The following is an 18,295-nucleotide window of genomic DNA, read 5'->3' on the forward strand; positions in this document are numbered from 1 at the left end:
GGCTATGATGACCTTCAGTCCGCAGCGATGTAAACGCTGCACGCTGCAGAGCACTTATAGGGAGAGGGAGTGTTAAGTGTGGGGGGCACAGAACCTCTCAGTGTCAAATTAAACTTTCCGATTTATTTCACAAGGTGACCACCCAAAAAGGAACTAACCCAACGTATAAAGGAGCGCGCATTAATACCTCCGGCGTTGTTTTTTACAGCAGTAATTTCACTACTTATTAAGTCGGTGAGAAAAACTCATGTCCCTATCAGTTCATAACTATTTGACCGGCAGCTTTAGTTTCCTCGCTTTTGAAGTATATGTAATAATCAGTGATCAGCATGGACGGTGCCATACCGCGGGATTCTGAGTAGAAATCTTATTCAATAACTCTTAAAAAATCTTATGTAAAATAATAGAATTACTTTTTCGAACAAGATCGCGGCATTGGAGTCATGTCCATTCATGTTCATATTAAGATTTCTACTCGGAATTAATGTATGATTGCTGCTCTTTGACGAACGAGTTGATTCAGCACTCAAAATATATTTCCTGTTTCAAATAGGCATTGAAGAATTTACCTAATTACCTAATATTTTAAGCCACCGTAGATCGGAGCATGACTCTTTCACCACTAATATAAACTTATTTTTTAGGTGGCTATATTTAGCAAGCAAGAAATATAGTAACAAAACATCAGATGAGGAAACAGACGCAAAAAATGAAGACGCTCCGGTTAAGACGGGCCTTGACAATAAAGCGTTTGAAGACGACAAGGATGCCAACAGCAGGACGAAGAGGATCGACAATATGATCAACAACACATCTGCAGCAGAAAAAGAAAACATACGACAGTCGCAGATCGAAACTGGTTTCACAGAAAGTATGCATAGTACTAGTAAATTGTGAATATTTTATATAAAATGAACATTACAAAAAAGAAAATAAAATGATGTCTCAGATCGCAATTTATAAATAGTCCGCTGAAACAAAAGCGATATGCGATGTGATGCTTTCTTTCTTACCGCTCGTACTGTGCACAAAATGTTAACCACCTTTCATTAGCCCCTAACAAGCTTATATGAATTAATTTACATTTTGTCTCTTTCTAACGAACAAAAACATTAAAGTAGCAGATAAGAACAAATGAATATAAACTACTTAATTCTTATAAGACATATTTATGAAAGGATTTGTTGCCAGTGCAGCGGGCGGTAATTGCCGCGTTACTGGAGTCATAGAATCAGGGAATATGATATTTCAAAAGTGCCCGATTGTACAAAGCCAAAACATTCGAAATGATACTTTTTGGAGCCTATTAAAACAAACATATTTTGCTTTGAATAGCCGATTACACAACATATGTAGTATTTTTTTACATTACAACTCTCATACTATTCTAAAAAAGTAAAATATCGTTGTGTTTTTGCGTCTCAATTTCTGGAAGACGGTTTTGAAATATTCATACGTGAATTGGTCGAACGTTTTAAATACATATGTGATTTCTGTACTGTGATAATTATGGCAATGTTACGCAGGACAGACTCTGCTGTAACATTGAAAGCAATAAATACACTAGATAAAATTAAATGTAATGTGATTGTGCGTGTATACGACATAAAAATAATAATTATTATATTTAGTACTTAAGTAATAATTTAGACTAGTTTCCTATAACATGTGAGACTTTAGATGATTATTAAATTGAAGACGTATACTAAACTTTTCCACGATGGTGAGGTTACAATTTTGTTTGTGTTATGGTGAGACATGCCCATTCCGACTTGTGAAATTATAGATTCGATTTTCTGCCGAGAGAACTTTATATAATTGTGTAATCTTAAGTAAGTATAGTTCTTTTCGCTAGATTGACTTCGCTGATTATCGATTAGGTACATGAAGTTCACTCAACAGAAAATATACGCTGACGGGGATAAAATTTGCCAGTGTAAAAACTGTCATATTAAAAGACAAAGAGACAAGTTAAATGTGGCGTATATAAAATGAGTAGGACGCCGGTCGTCAGAAGTAAAAGTCGTTAAATATCACAATAACAATTAAAACCTTACAGTTGTATGGTCAATTTAGGTACATATGCTTCAGTTTATTAATCATATAGCTGGACACCTGATTAAATTTATTGTGTGCGTACTTATTCCATAGGACATAATAAAGATTTTGACGAAAACGTTGTTTTCATTGAATTCACAACATGAAATAAATAATACGTGTCAAATATACTTTAAATGTTTATTTCAATAAGCCAACATGTATTTAAATAACAAATATTTTAATATCAAAAATACAGAATCCCTTAGATTCTATTGAATAAAAAAAATACCTTAAAATTAAATATACCTTAAAATAGTTTCATGGAGGAGACCGAAAAGTTTATAACTACCCTGTATCCTTAAGTAATTGTTGGCAATAATAATAGTATTTCAAAATATGAAATCTTATGGAATAGAACAATAAAAATGCTTTTCTATAAAGACAGTCTGGTTGATTAAATACGATGTACCGTGAAACAGTTCATTTTTGCCCTTTAATGTTTTGTCTATAAATCAAAGACAAATAAACGTAGCGTAACGGAAAAAGTACAGATCTAAAATATGAATTTAATTAAGTAGTATTAATTTAAATTGAATATTGAATAATATTGGGCAAAGATGAAGAGTTTGACGATATATTCGAAGCATATTCAAATAGTACACAATACCTCGTAGGTGTTATGGGGTATTTCTTTACCGCCATAGGAAATGTACATATTTTTGTGCGAAGGATGAACCTGAAAATAGAAAAAAACTATCGTTAATATTTACCCTATATGGATCGTCAAACTAATGGCTACTTGGCAGTTTTTTCTGTAAATAGTGTCAATCGATCTTGATTTTCCTGAGGATCAAATGTCTATATAGGACTCATGGCATTTAAGCAACACAAAGGGTCAGAAATGAGGTTGTCGTTGATATTCAAGATGGCGAAGACGTCTCGATAATATTTTTTTGTGTTTTGCTCATTCATGTAGTTTAAAGTGTAATATCGATAGCTTATTATGCAGTGAACTATCGTGGAAGTGTGCAGATAATGAAAAACTAATCTTGAAACGCGTTTAACTATGTTTTAATCCACATCCGGCAATCCATCATGGCTTTTAGTAAAGTCCAGCTATCTCTTTACTAAAAGCAACTGCCGAACAACGTCATGCTCTTAGAGCACACTTAAAACTTATTCTTTATTCTTTATTCTTTCTTTATTGCATCCATGGTTTGTACAGGTGTTACATACTCGTAGTAGTTGTGAGTTTCACATGGACCCTGATAGGGTACAGCAATAGTCTTAAATCTATGTTATGTACTTAATCGAGGTTTTATAACAATGGTTAGTTGATTTTATACTATACTATTCTATACTAATTCCAATTTTAAATTTTATGTCGACAAATTCATTCACAACTAAGAGATAATATTATTGATAGTTAACATTTTATATGCAATAAAATTGTAGTGTATATAATATTAATTTTAATAGTAATGTCAAAAAATAAAAAAATAAAATCTCATATCATGTAAAATATTAACAATAATGCGATGCGAAATATAGCGATGAATAGATATCTAATAACATTCGTCATTATTTTTATCATCCAAGAAATCATTAAGTTTATCATTTAATCATTTGTTTTTTTTAATCATTTGTTAAGTAAAAAGTTCTTCAACTGTTTATTAAATTGTTTTTCTGAGGCCTGCAGTTTTATTTCGTCACTGATTTTATTATATATTTTTATTGCCATCATTTTTGGACTTGTTTTGTGTAGCTGTAGTTCTGATCGTTCGGGTGGCGCCAGGTTATGCTTGAATCTACTTTCATATCTCCGAGGTAACTTACAACGTAACTTGACATTGGCAATATCATCATAGATTTGATGGAAGCCATATTTTAAAAGAAGAAGAAGGTAAGAAATGAGAGTTAAAGTGTGACGCTCGCACTCGACGATTGAAACGCTTCTAACGAAATGATATTGTAAAGTGACGTCACATTACATTACTCTGTCCTAAATGTATGGAAGATCAAGAGAATTGCTATTTTGATCCTGAAATATTGCGTCTATGTATATAGTTGTCATACAATTTATTTTTTAGTAAAATGTAAGGAATCGAATGGTACCATTTCCTTTGTCTTTTTGAAAGTAAAAAAAAAAATTTGGAGACTAGATACTTGTTTTTTTAATATCACAATATGTCTTTTTAAATTCCATTTTTTTTTATAATGGATGGCTCATTTTCTATCCAATTAGCTAAATTTTGTTATAATATTCAACATGAGTCAAGTACCCAATTGCATTTTTCGACCAGTTGAATTCAGTCTTAAATAGTATGATCCTCTTGGCCTTTATGCTTACCTATCACAAAGTACAAAATGGGCAAGAATTCATACTGGCTGGCGAGTTCAACAAGCCTAGCTTTTATAGTATAGGTACAAAGTGAAAATGTAGACATTCTGCCAATGAGGTATGAATGGAATGGGGTTGACCGGATGACCGGTCGTAGAAGATGGCGCCAGTATGGGTTTAATCTGTCAACCCTAAGAAAAGTGTCAAATTGTTGTTTTTAGGGTTCCGTAGCCAAATGGCAAAAAACGGAACCCTTATAGATTCGTCATGTCCGTCTGTCTGTCCGATTCTGTCACAGCCACTTTTTTCCGAAACTATAAGAGCTATACTGTTCAAACTTGGTAAGTAGATGTATTCTGTGAACCGCATTAGGATGTTTACACAAAAATAGAAAAAGAACAATAAATTTTGGGGGTTCCCCATACTTAGAACTGAAACTCAAAAAATCTTTTTTCATCAAACCCATACGTGTGGGGTATCTATGGATAGGTCTTTAAAAATGATATTGAGGTTTCTAATATCATTTTTTTCTAAACTGAATAGTTTGCTCGAGAGACACTTCCAAAGTGGAAAAATGTGTTTCCCCCCCCCCCCCCCGCAACTTCTAAAATAACAGAATGAAAAATCTAAAAAAAATATATGATATACATTGCCATGCAAACTACCACCGAAAATTGGTTTGAACGAGATCTAGTAAGTAGTTTTTTTTTAATACGTCATAAAATTAAAAAAAAATTTTTTTTTCATCAGACCCATACGTGTGGGGTGTCTATGGATAGGTCTTCAAAAATGATATTTAGGTTTCTAATATCATTTTTTACTAAACTGAATAGTTTGCGCGAGAGACACTTCCAAAGTGAAAAAAAGTGTGTCCTCCCCCCCTGTAACTTCTAAAATAACGGAATGAAAAATCTAAAAAAAATATATGATATACATTACCATGCAAACTTCCAACGAAAATTGGTTTGAACCAGATCTAGTAAGTAGTTTTTTTAATACGTCATAAATGGTACGGAACCCTTCATGGGCGAGTCCGACTCGCACTTGGCCGCTTTTTTAATATTTTTTGCTACAGGTGCCTACCCTATTATGACAGTAGTCGACCATAAACAAATTTATTTGTTAATTGTCGATCACTGTTGCTCCAAAAACTCCTCTGAGACACTGACACTGTCGTATAATTATATTTTTAATACAGTTGCTCAAAAAGTGCTAGTTTACGTAGCTGTTTAGCGTGCGGAAAGTTGGATTTCGCGAACTAGTGCTTTTTACTTTTCCACTTGTTCCAATTCATGACTAGTTATTGATGAGTGTTAATGTTAGTATCCTTTAAAAGTCGTAATCAACATAAAAACCTACTGTTAATCTAAAAATAATAAATATAAGCATATTTCATATTTTATTACTTACCTCTACATCATTATAACACGTTTATTTTTTAATATTGAATATTGAGAAACCGTTCTTAATAAGTTGTCTGAATGGAACGGAATAGCTGCGGAAACGCCTGTCAAAGCAGATCGAGGCGTTTTTTCTTACTGCAAGAATGTTTTAATTTTCCAAAGGTAACATTCGATATTGTTTTCATACACTTTAAATATACGATCCACAAATAATCGTAAATGACGATACTTAGGTAATAATGGTATAATATTTTATATTTACAATGTAATGTTTCTGTCTTATAGAACATGCATAAAAAAGTACTTATTGTTTTTCTTATTTTTTCGCAACTGTATTAAAAAAACGTCGTTCGATATACGTGCGGAAATGTCATTCTTCACTCGTCCCGAGTCTTGTCACACGCCTACGGCTCGTGGCAAGATATCTCGGTACTCGTGAAGTAATGGCATACTTTCCGCACTAGCATCGAAATGTACTATTTTGTGAACTCGACCATACATCATTTTAAGATACTATAACGGAATAGACTATTGTGGGGCCAAAGTCAATGTGCTTACAGTCGTAAATAATTATTCCGGCCGTCTCGCTCGCTCTCGAAGTATACTACACAACATACACAGTAGCAGTATTAGTAGTAGTAGCAGTGTATAGTTGTAGTAGTATAGTAGTCGCAGTATACTAGTGACGCGTGGTACTTTCCCGCTTTATTTTTTACCGGTACGTTGACTATAGCCAAATTATGTAAACAGGTCGTAACGCCTCGGCCACGAAACGCACGCGTGACACCATCATCGGTTAAAACAATACGGTTTTGGTAATCGTCAGCCGTCAGCGTCCAGCGTGCGTTCCGTAGCCCTCGGGTGAATGTGGCTTGTGTGAGTCACCTTGCCCGGCGTGAGCGAGCCCTCGTGCTTGGCGCGGCCCACGTAGAGCGGCTCGCCGGCCGCCGTGTTGCCGGCCACCGCGGCGTTGGGCGGCACGGCGCCGTCGCGGCTCGGGACCCAGCGGATCCTCTCCGGACGCGCGCAGCACACCTGAAATATGAGTTGCCATAGTAACGTCTGTATCACCAGAGATTACGCGGAAATTATAAACCAATTATTTCATCTACTAAGCAAGTTAGAAGAGCGAGCTAAATTTTTTGTCTAGGTATTTTCTTAAATAAACTCTAATCTTAAAATTATTTAAAACAAATTGGGACTCTCACAATGAGCTATTTCATTTGATATATGACACGATACAGTTTAAATCACGTATTTTTACCAGAGACTAAAAATGCGCGAGTTAACACATCTACTGCCGGCGCGAACTACGCGCGTTGCCGATAACATGGGAAAAACCGTATACGTAGCTAAAAGCGCCTACGAACAGAGAACTCTAGCCCTAACCCTAGCGGGTCCTGGCAGTGAATGCGTTAAACCGTAAAATTAGTTAAATGTTAGTACGACTCACGACAGTTTAAATTCGACGATAGGTATACTTTCTTTGTAAAACTTCTTTTCATTTTCTCATTTACCTTCCAAAAATTTTCTCTATGTTTAAAATGAATTAATTTAGGTTACATGTCCGTATTTATTCACAAACTTACATATGATGTGACCAAATTTCAAATACTGTAAATAGGCTGTGACAGATCATCAGATTTTAGAGTAATTCTATAACGGTTCCTTTTTTTTCCTTTTGAAGTACGGAGCGCCAACAAACTAACACGATTTCAGAAGAGCTTCTCTTAGGTTACCTATCATATTGGTTTGCCAATCATTGCTCATGCCTTGGTATCGTATGGTATTCTGCATACTCCATAATATAATATTTTATAAAATGCATCATCGCCGCATAAAATAAAACTACGTAGCATACTGCGTCAACCGAAGACAAGGCCTAGCCATCGAACATGCCAAGCCTTAGGTTTTCTTCAAGTGATCACCGTACCAAAGAGATATAATATCGTCACTATACTTACTCAAATTCGCATCTGATATACGTATCTAATATATAGATACGAGATTGAGTGAGTATAGCAACGATATTTATCTATACATTGCTTATAATATTTACCTACAAATTGTTATGTCTGACCATACGCTAAGGGGTGAATATGTGGGTCATACTAAACAACTTTTAGTATGGGGCTAACCCAGAAAACATTGACATGTGATTCACCAAAATGTATGAGACGGCAGATTTTATTCAATTTCGGGGTTGGCTCCATAGTAAAAGTTGCTCAGTATCCACCCCTCAGCATATGGTCAAACAACTATTTCACCTGTATAGAGTAGATTGATGATAATGGCATTTCTCAAACATAAAGATTACCTCAAAATTAGCAACAGAGTTTTCATTGCTCCCCCAAGGCACATACGCCGCACGGTGCTTAGCAGCGAACTTGCCCGGGATCAGGTCTCCTTCGAACCGCGCCCTGATCACCCACAGAGGACTGCCGTCGAAGCCCTCGTACCCCGCCACCACAGCTCTGTCGCTAAGGGAGGCTGCGTCTCCAGTGGAAGATGGAATCCATTCAACGGCCGCTAAAAATGAAATAGTTGCAGTCATAAAGTTTTTACTCAAAGGTTGACTTTAAGTCTGTCTTCTGACCGACAGTAAATATTAACTAAATAAACTAGTGGCTCTGTGAGCTGTAGTTCTCGCGGGCTTAACTTAAAACTGAAAAAATGTATAGTCCCGCCATTTTTAAATAATCCAAAAATTTATCAACAAAAAAAATCTAATAATCATCGAACCTGCTCACAAAATTGCCCAAGAATCGGTTGGGAATTGCGATCTACTATGACGTGACATAAGAATCATTTTTGCCCAAGCTGAAACAGAGACTTTTGCTAACGCTCGGTCAACTCAAAAAACTCTGATTCTTAAAAACTACCTAGTTGGTTACTCAGTTCTGTTACTCGATTTGCAACCTCTTTATTTCCGTTAAAACAAATGCTACCGAAAAAATAAAAAATGACAATGTGGTGGATTTGTGAGCTATAATTATATACCACACATAACGCTTATTTCGTCGTATCTATAATGAATTGGGGCCTAAAAGGAAATCGTATCGCAGTAATTGCGTTGCACAAATGTGGGGTGCCAAACATGATTTTGAAGTTGCTTGAAAACCTAAAAATCAACAAACAATTTGTTATTCGCACAATTAATAGATATAATAGTACTCAGAGCTTCGATGACCGCAAGAGGTCTGGAAGACCACGCACCGTTCGGACCCCAGCTCTAATAAAGCCAGTCAAGGTGAGAATTGCAAGAAACCCCGTCCGGAAGCAAAAGTTGTTGGCAATACAGATGTCTGTGAAGAGAAGCTCCCTAAAAAAAGTTATCAATGAAGACCTTGGACTACACGCTTACCGCAGACAAAAAGGTCATTTGCTTAATGGTCGATTAAAGACTTTACAGATGAAAAAAAATTTACCATTGAAGAATGTTGTAACCGCCAGAATGACAGAGTGTATGCAAAAAACAGTCAAGAGGCGATTGCGGCTGTTCCGAGAGTGCAACGAGGCCATCATCCCTCTTATGTGATGATTTGGCTGGGTGTGTCATACTCAGGGCTAACACAGCTTCATTTCTGTGAAAAAGGTGTGAAAACTGGGGCCAAAGTAAGCAGGAAACCGTTCTCGAACCAATAGTGAAGCCCTTAAACCACACCCTATTTCAAAACCAGCCATGGGTCTTTCAACAGGACTCAGCTCCTGCACATAAGGCAAAAACAACTCAAGCCTGGTTTTGAAGGAACAAAATTGACTTTATTGCCCACGAAGACTGGCCGTCCTCCAGCCCGGACCTTAACCCCTTGGATTATGCCATATGGCAGGTTATTGAGGAGAAAGCCTCTGCTAAACCCCACACAAATCTTGACTCCTTCAAGCGGGCCATAGTTAAGACAGTGACGGAATTAGACATGACAACCGTGCGTGCCGCCTCGTCGTTTGAGGGCCTGTGTCAAGGTCAGAGGAGCCCATTTTATTATTTGTATCTCCTTGGATTTCGCGGGCCTATAAATCCCGGTCTTTTGATAGGCTTGCGTGGGGATATAGATCCAACACGTAGAGGCCCCTTGGAGAGATTTAATGCCATGTAGAACGCCTGCTGGAACCCGTTCACAGGTGCAACAATAGATACCCATGAACCGGTCGCAGCAGGCATTGGGACTATTGTAGAAAAAGTGAACAGTAAAATGGTCTATGGATTGAAATTTGGGTGGACAATGAGACTGGGTTATTGGCAAAGGGATATGGGCAAAGACGTCCGGACACCTGCCATAACAATGTTTTCACTAGTTATCGAGGCAGGCAGTTAGTAACCAACTAGGTACTAACATTCTTTCATCTACCTATATATAGACTACTAATATAATAAATGCGAAAGTAACTTTGCCTATCTTTTCATGGTTAAAATTAATATTACATTTCAAAGAAATTTAGCATGTTTTCTAACTTAAAGTTCTTGGAGATGAACAACTGTAGAGGCTGTTACGCCTGTTACACAAATATAATATGTATAAAGCTCTGGGCACAGCTAATTATTAGTCATGTTTCTTAATTCAACCTTAATAGCTGTTTTACAGTTTCCATGGTCCGACCAGCTCAATAGCTGTCGGAGGTGTGGAGGTGGTTGGTGGCTGGTGGATGTCATTGGACTACATAATATTATATTATATTTAAAGTATTTATCATACTTACGCCCATATCCTTGTTGTGGAGTAGCATTAGGATAGCCGGCATACGAGAAAGCTGCAGGTGCTGAAGGTGCAGCTGCCATCTGTCCAGTGTATGAAGGAGTTGGGGCTATGCCAGGGCCAGACGGCACCATTCCCGCTTGTCCAGGGTATGCATATGCAAAGCCTGGCTGATATGGGTATGGTTGAGCTGGTTGTGGGGCTTGTTGCCCGGGCACTGGAGCATTTGTAGGGTTGTAAAGCTGGGGGTATATCTGGCTCTGGGGTGGAGGGTACTGGGGTGGGTTCCCATATGGATCTGGAAATTACAAACACGTACATGAGATATATATGTGTAACAGGAACAATAGACTATTTAATTGACTCCATATCAATTACCCATTTAAAAATCTATATAATTTGCTCAATTTTAATAATACTTATGTGTATATTTCATGATGAAAAACATAGTCTCAAGTAAACTCAAACAGATGTCAATCATATCAGATAGGTACTTTGTTTACTCTTAAATCAATTGTATTACCTATATCTGTTTCATATGGAGTAAGCAAGTACCAACTCTAAAGAACAGCCTTGAATTACATAAGTACCAATAGTACTATTTTTGAATATATTCTTTATTGTCTTAACCTTTAACACTTTGTACTCTTCTGTCACAATTCTACCTTTCCAAGACAATTTTTTTATAGCCTTTATTGCTGGAAACTAAACTACACATCATTGTTTATCAGTTTTTCTTGATTTAGTGTCCAGCATGTCTTGTGACACAGCCCTCTTCCAGCTTCTTCCATTCCTCTCTGTTGTTCACTATTTTGGGCCATTCTGATCCTCCAATTTTATTGATGTTGTCTCTCCATCTTTTATATTGGCCACCTTGCTTTCTTTTGTCATCCATTCCCAAGCCAATTAGCGGTATCTCAAATCAAATTTGAATGCAAACATATAGATACAATACAATAGAAATACTCTTTATTACACACCTCAATACAGAAGCAATACAAATAATACAGCACATTAAGAAGAGTTAACATCAGGCGGTCTTATACCCACACCACCATACCGTTGCCCACACTGTTAACTGTCCATCAGTGGACCTTATTACAAAAAGCATAAGGTCCACCAATGGACAGTTAAGAATGTTGCTCTTTGTACCTAAAATTCTTTATTTTAAAATCCTTAAAATTCAATATTAAATTCATTTGTTTTTGAGATACCGCTATTGGGTTCATAAAGGCAGAGTTTCACACTTCCATATAACACATTTTTACCTTGCAGATATTAAACAGCTTTCTCAAGTATGCAAATCATAGCAATAGTCTTTTAAATGTTATTTAAATATAATTCAATAAAAATATTGTTGTTTATACCATTGAGATAAAACATTGAAAATCAAAGGTAAGTGGAAAGAGGCTCACATTATATAAGTGTTGTAGTGTTGTCATGCATTACCTATGTGACCTTTGTCAATTGTTGTATATATTTAAAGTTTACATGACATAAATATGATGTAAACTAATGAAGTCCATAAAGTGCATGTTTATTTAATACGAAACAAAACTTAATAAATAAGATGAAAGATGATAGGCGGTCACCGGGTTCGGAAATCGTATACAATTGTCTCTGGGTACTAGGTATTGGATACTGTAAATACCTACTATACTAATCATAACAAATCTTGCATTTAGAGCACTAAGTTACAAGTATTGCCAGTTTTATATTAAACATTATTACATTAGTTTAAGAGTTGAGTTGGCTTGTTATTTATTTCTAGACTTGTATCAAGATTTGTGGTTAAGATAAGTATTAGGTATGGTATTACTCTAAAAGTTACTGAAATAATACTTACTAAATCCCGACATGGTCCTTCAATAACTTTTTACAAATGCAGCACAATAACGTATTAGAAAGTTGCAGATTACCTAATTAACGTCTTGACAACAAGAGTATAATGGAACAGTCAGAACCGTTAACGAATGTAGCGGTAAATAAAAAAGAAGAGAATGCCGAGTGCCGAGTAGAATTTGTTTTGTCTTATTTTTTTTTTCTATGTCGTCGTCAGTCTGGCAGATACGCTACCCCGCACTCCCGTAGTTGCTCTCACACTCGAAAACCTAAAACTATTATATTTTTCGTTTCCATTTACTAAAATAAATGCCTTATTATTTAATAAAATAATAATTGAAATATTGAAATGTATATACAATCTAAAGATATTTTCTGTACATACATATTCTATATACATACATTTAAAAAAAAGGTTCAAATTATTGACTTTTTAGTCTGTATGACATAGCTTTCGAACGTTACTAACACGTCAGACTCAAACGTCAAAGGGCCTACCGCGAAAAACGGAATTCGAAGTTTCGTTATCTGCCTCTCTATGGCACTCATAGAGTAGAGCGATAGAGAGATTAGAGAGGTCTCAGTCCTCATGAGTCATGACGTAAGCTTGTACTTCTTGCATATTTATGATTACGTTGTGATTCATTGATTGTTTTAATACTAATTGTAAATTTCACAAGAATAGGCTGAACTTACGCCACTTAAAAGATTATATTTTTCTAGCCATTTGTTATATTTACGTCCACATACATTCTAACAAAATAAGATTTGATATATACTTTCATACTAATATACCTAAGCTCTAATCTTAATCGTTAATTTTGTAAAACGCTCTGAATCCGCGCCCCGACCACCTATCGGGGCTCCGCCACTTGACTACCTACTATTTGCGTTTTTGCTTCCGCCACTTGAAGGGATAAGTATTTGTAATTAGTAGATTTTGTCACAAGGGATCAAAATGACATAGGTATTTACGGCGAGGGTGTACCTACATTGAATCCTGAGCGTAGTGAGGGATTCAAGTGTTAATGCACAAGGTGGAAAAAATTTTGCTACCATGTGACACATACTGCTTTTCAGATCAACTAGGTGGAAACTATTATTTTTAAATATTATTGGAGGAGGCCTTCACCTGTGGAAGCGAGGTTCCTGAATAATTTACCAAAAACATAACAAATACATAAACAATGTATTAATTCAAGAAATATAAGGCTTTTTATTTTATTTATTAAATATTATTTCAGCTAAAAAAACTGTATTAAAAAAAGATAGAAATATAGTGTTCTAGAACAGAAAAGTGCCACTTTGATCCCACCTAGCGAGAAAGTTTTTTTTTGATATTTCACCGATATCAGTAAACTTTTTACCGCTTTGTGCGTTAGAAGGTAATGAATGTCCTATTCGTCTTTTATGTTTTCGACTAGTTTAATATACTGACTGCAACTGATTAAAACATATCTAACAAATTAAACCTATGTTTTTTTCCTCCAGTCCCATGACAGGATTGTTTAAAAAGAAATTAATAAAATTTCAAACTTGCAATTCCTTTGAAAAATATGGGATATTAGAGAAAAATCAGTTTGGTTTCAGAAAAAAACACTACCACTACGTATTAGCCGTTTACCACTACCTACGCCAAGAATTCTTAGTGACATAAATAAAATTGCAAAAACTTATTCCTTCTGGACATGTCAAAAGCGTATCACATGATTTCTGTTGCGAAAATTATATGGCATGAAAATCCGAGGTAATGCATATAGATGGTTTCGAACATAATGTGCCAATTACATCCACATTTTATCAGGCCTGATATCAGGCCCGACGTCGGGACCAGAGGGGCGACAATTAGAAATGTAGTTAACATTAGAGTCTGTTCGGAAAGGGAAGAGTCGTGGATTGTATTGGGCCCCATACATTCCAAGACTCTTCTCTTTCCGCACATACTCTAGTAAAGATGGCGGTAATTTCTATTAGTGGGTAGTGGGGTCCGATAACCTACTTTTGCGTAAAGTTGACTTCCGATTCAAAGAGCATATAGGGAGCGTGCATGAACTGTAGGATGTTTTTTGTTCCGATTTAGCCCACAAGATGGCAGAACCCACTATGCACAAGAAAAGACGTGACGTGTACATGTGCATGTTTATGGTTTCAGGCCACAAGATGGCAGACCCTCCAACGCGCACGGTCCCTATAATCATAGCGAGTGGAATCAGTTTGTTTCGTAAATCATTACCAAAATCTACGACAAAGAACTGTCAAGGAACCATAATACCAACATAACCGATTTAAATAATGTAGTACGCTACACGCTTGCGATTCTTATCGATATCGATAAAATGGGGAGGGTTGAAACATAGGCTCCTGTCTACAAATTTTGTACTCGAAATCAGGTTAGCATCGAGTCCACATTTAAGTTGAATGTTATATAGTGGATAGTTCTTTGAGTGGACTAATATCTGGTCGGGCTTAATGTGGACCGGAATTATTTTAATATAGTTTTTAAGTCGTGATTTTTTAATTAAAAGCTTTATTTTCAAAATGATACATGTTTCAATAAATGTAACTTTTGTATGGGAAGATGTATCGCCAGGTCTTCATTCCCAACAAATTTGACCCACTGCCTGCGTCTGAAAACATACAGCCTTGGACAAACATGACTTTATCTACAGTTTATATTCCAAGTATTTGCTAATGAGATGATCAACTGATTATTTAGCGCTAATATGCATCTATAAATCATGTTTTTCGGCATCCAGTTATCAACAACCCTTTATCAATGCTCTAACTTTTTATGTATTTATATGTCTGTTAATCATGAGAACCGGTCTGGCCTAGTTGGCAGTGACCCTGCCTATGAAGCCGATGGTCCCAGATTCAAATCCTGGAACGGGCATTTATTTGTGTGATGAACATGAATATTTGTTCTAGATAAAAAAAAAATGTTAACTAATGACCATGAATGCATAAATTATAGATAATTTTTTGGGTATAGAATGCCTACTCATGAAAGGTCAACTGCGTTGGTGTGGACACCGTGTACGCATGCCGCCATCAAGATTGCCTAAAGTTGTGTTTTACTCCGAGCTAGCTGCGGGTAAACGCAAGGCCGGTGGACAATATTTGCGGTACAAGGACGTCCTGAAACGCCACCTGTCGGCCACATGCATATCGTGTGAGTCGTGGGAGGATCTTGCAATTCGGAGATCGGACTGGCGAATTGCGATCAACACTGGTCTCAACGACTTCGAAAGTGCACGCCTCGAAGATCTTGACGCTAAACGCCAGCTTCGAAAATCTCGGCCCAAGCCCTCCTACACATACACTTACGACTCAAATGGCGAGCTTTACTACATGACTTGCGGCCGGAAGTTTAAAACAAAACTCGGTTTCGCAAGTCACGTTCGAGCCCATGCACGTCATAATTTACAGAATACCTGATTTGTCCGTGTGTCGCCGTCGACGGATGCGTCTGGGAGGACATCATCTTCATCATCATAGATAATTTATGCATTATTAATCTTTGACGAATTAATTATGGTCATATTGCATGCAAGTTCTCAGGAAATTTCACATATTTAATTTAATTATTTACACTGATATACAAATAAATACAGCTATCGATATTTATAGTAAGTACATCCCTAGTTCACAACGAAAAAGAATATAAAATATCTAATTTTCGATGTGTTTATAGCCTGCTGACCCAAAATAAGGTCAAAGGTATCTAAAGCAATACTTACCGGTCTTCATCCAAGGGAAATTTCGCCATAAAATCTCGAGTGGCTCGCTTGCCACATATACCATACATACATATTGCCATATTGTATATATACATATACTTAGTAAGCCGTTTTCTCGCTGGCATTGTAACAAACTCGCTCTTTACTCTGAACACGGTTGACTATTTTGGATTTTTTCACTAAATAATAAAGAAATTACACGAAATACCCGAACAAAACATTGAAGCCTTCATAACAAACAAAACAATTAGGCTAACAGTTGACTTGACGTAAACTTGACAGAATAAATAGCACTGACGTATTCTTTTTCTTCGTTGGCAATGATTTGCGAAACAAATTCCATACAAAACTTTTTTTGTTCCTAGTTGCGTCAGCCTGGGTAACAACATTATGAATAAAGATAGGTCTTGACATTCGAGGTATATGAAACCTTGTTAATGTTGTATTCATGCCTTTAAATTGTACCAATTTTATAGTGACATCTGGTGATGTAGTTTGAACAATCGGTAGTAACTTTACGCAAAAGTACGTTATCGGATCCCATTAATAGAAATCGCCGCCATCTTTACTAATGTTAACTACATTTCTAAGTGTCGCCCCCCTGGCTGCCATTGTTTAAAAGATGATGTTAAATACTTATTTTACAGGATTTTTTTTTAAATTGGGTGATTATAACCCCAAAGGACTAGTTTTTGATAGTACCTTCTCGTAACTTTTAAAAGTAGACTAAATTTGCTACAATACGAGACTAGACTTGTCTCCATAGACCTAATTGTTTCCGAGATAAAGCCTTTCAAATATTTTTTTTAACTTGAATTAGTAGGGTCAGTAAGTGCAGTGAGTATGCACTTTCGACTCAGGCGGTACCGCTCGGCACGATTGTTCCTTAGGTCAAACAAAGTTGATTTGGCCCAGTAGCCACGAGATTTTTATAGTACCGTACCGTGCCTACCCCCCAAAAAGAGAGGGAAATGATCGGCTCATTAGGTCCAATCTATGCTATATTTCTTCCGGCTTTTAGCAATTACGGCAAGTTATATATAACTTTGGTATATTACACCGGAACACTATGGCGGTGCAACCTGCAACCGCCGGCCACCAACAAAATGTATGTATGGTGTTCCGGAGAGATATGGTTCTAAAAGAAGCCTAATGAAATAACTACTTACGAGTAGGTAGAAATAAATAAAGTTAATATTCAAAATTAACTACACACTTCAGATGTAGATAAGGACAGGGATCGGAACCGGTTTTTTGGAAAAACTGAAATAAACATATATTTCGGTTTATTTTATACTCCAAATATAGGACTCGGTTGTGTTTTTAGATAACGACTTCGTATTATTAGATTGCCCAATTAGAAATGAAATAATTAACAAAGAACGAAAAAATACTTACCGTTTTCGTTCCCATACAAAAAATACCGGTTTCCGATCCCTGGATAAGGATGATCTATTCTTCAAGGATTAAAGTAGTACTTGTGAATGAAAAAAAACCATGTTTATTCTAAAATGTGTATCTACATACGTATATTATACCTGGAACGACTCCAACGACACGTATAATACAACAGTAATCTCGACTCACGTAGGACAATGTTGCATTTTATTTCTTGCAGAATACTCCACTTCATACTTTGACCCAAGATTTCATTTTTCCCAGAGGAAATAAAGCTATAACCGCGACAGTCGTGAATTTAAATATGTTTTTGCGAAGGGGACAACAACAAAAACGTGGATCGTAAAAAGTTATTCAGAAAACACGTGCATATAAAAATACTGTATCATAAGAACAGTGTATGACACCAGCCGACCGAAAAAATTCAGAATTGTCTGCAGGTTTGCAGTGAATACATTAGTAGTTAATTCCATTTTTCGTGTCTGGACAAGGTTAACCATTGTTTGAATTTGATTGTAATATCCATCATCTGAAAAAAAAACAACTGTGTATTACACTGTTTCGGCAATAATTTGTAATAAGTATCTTGGCACCGCTTCAACTTTAGATGATTTGCAGATATGAGATGTGTTGTGTTGTTTTGCTACAAATATCTTGACTTTATGCGCACAAATGTGATCATTGTAAAAATAATTATTTGTATCGGGGAAAATTTTACCTACCTACCTACATTTAACAGGGTTACAATAGTATAGGTAATATATCGAGGGCTTCATGCTAAAGGGGCGTATAAGCAAGAACCCTACTTTTCAGGAGACACAAAAAACTGAATAACTT

General features: G+C 36.3%; 2 protein-coding genes across 3 annotated transcripts in view; one reads left to right on the forward strand and one right to left on the reverse strand.

Annotated features, from left to right (window-relative positions):
• Positions 1–2,176, forward strand: part of LOC133516134 (probable peptidoglycan muropeptide transporter SLC46) — a 55,820-nt gene extending 53,644 nt beyond the window's left edge. For both annotated transcript variants that reach the window (XM_061848906.1, XM_061848905.1), the window contains exon 8: positions 645–2,176. In XM_061848906.1, coding sequence (XP_061704890.1) covers positions 645–897 — 253 coding nt within the window. In that variant the 3' untranslated portion in view covers positions 898–2,176. The remainder of the gene's footprint in view (positions 1–644) is intronic.
• A 48-nt stretch (positions 2,177–2,224) lies between these two features.
• On the reverse strand, positions 2,225–12,604 carry LOC133516136 (uncharacterized). The gene is made up of 5 exons (XM_061848908.1): positions 12,325–12,604; positions 10,483–10,776; positions 8,102–8,313; positions 6,670–6,819; positions 2,225–2,776 (listed from the first exon to the last, which is right to left on the reverse strand). Exons 1-5 carry the CDS (start codon positions 12,335–12,337, stop codon positions 2,690–2,692), a joined length of 756 nt encoding a protein of 251 aa, XP_061704892.1. The 5' UTR covers positions 12,338–12,604; the 3' UTR covers positions 2,225–2,689.
• Positions 12,605–18,295: the final 5,691 nt, after the last annotated feature.

This window comes from Cydia pomonella, chromosome 3 (genome assembly GCF_033807575.1).
Source record: "Cydia pomonella isolate Wapato2018A chromosome 3, ilCydPomo1, whole genome shotgun sequence".
In the NCBI taxonomy this organism is placed as follows: Eukaryota; Metazoa; Arthropoda; class Insecta; order Lepidoptera; family Tortricidae; genus Cydia; species Cydia pomonella.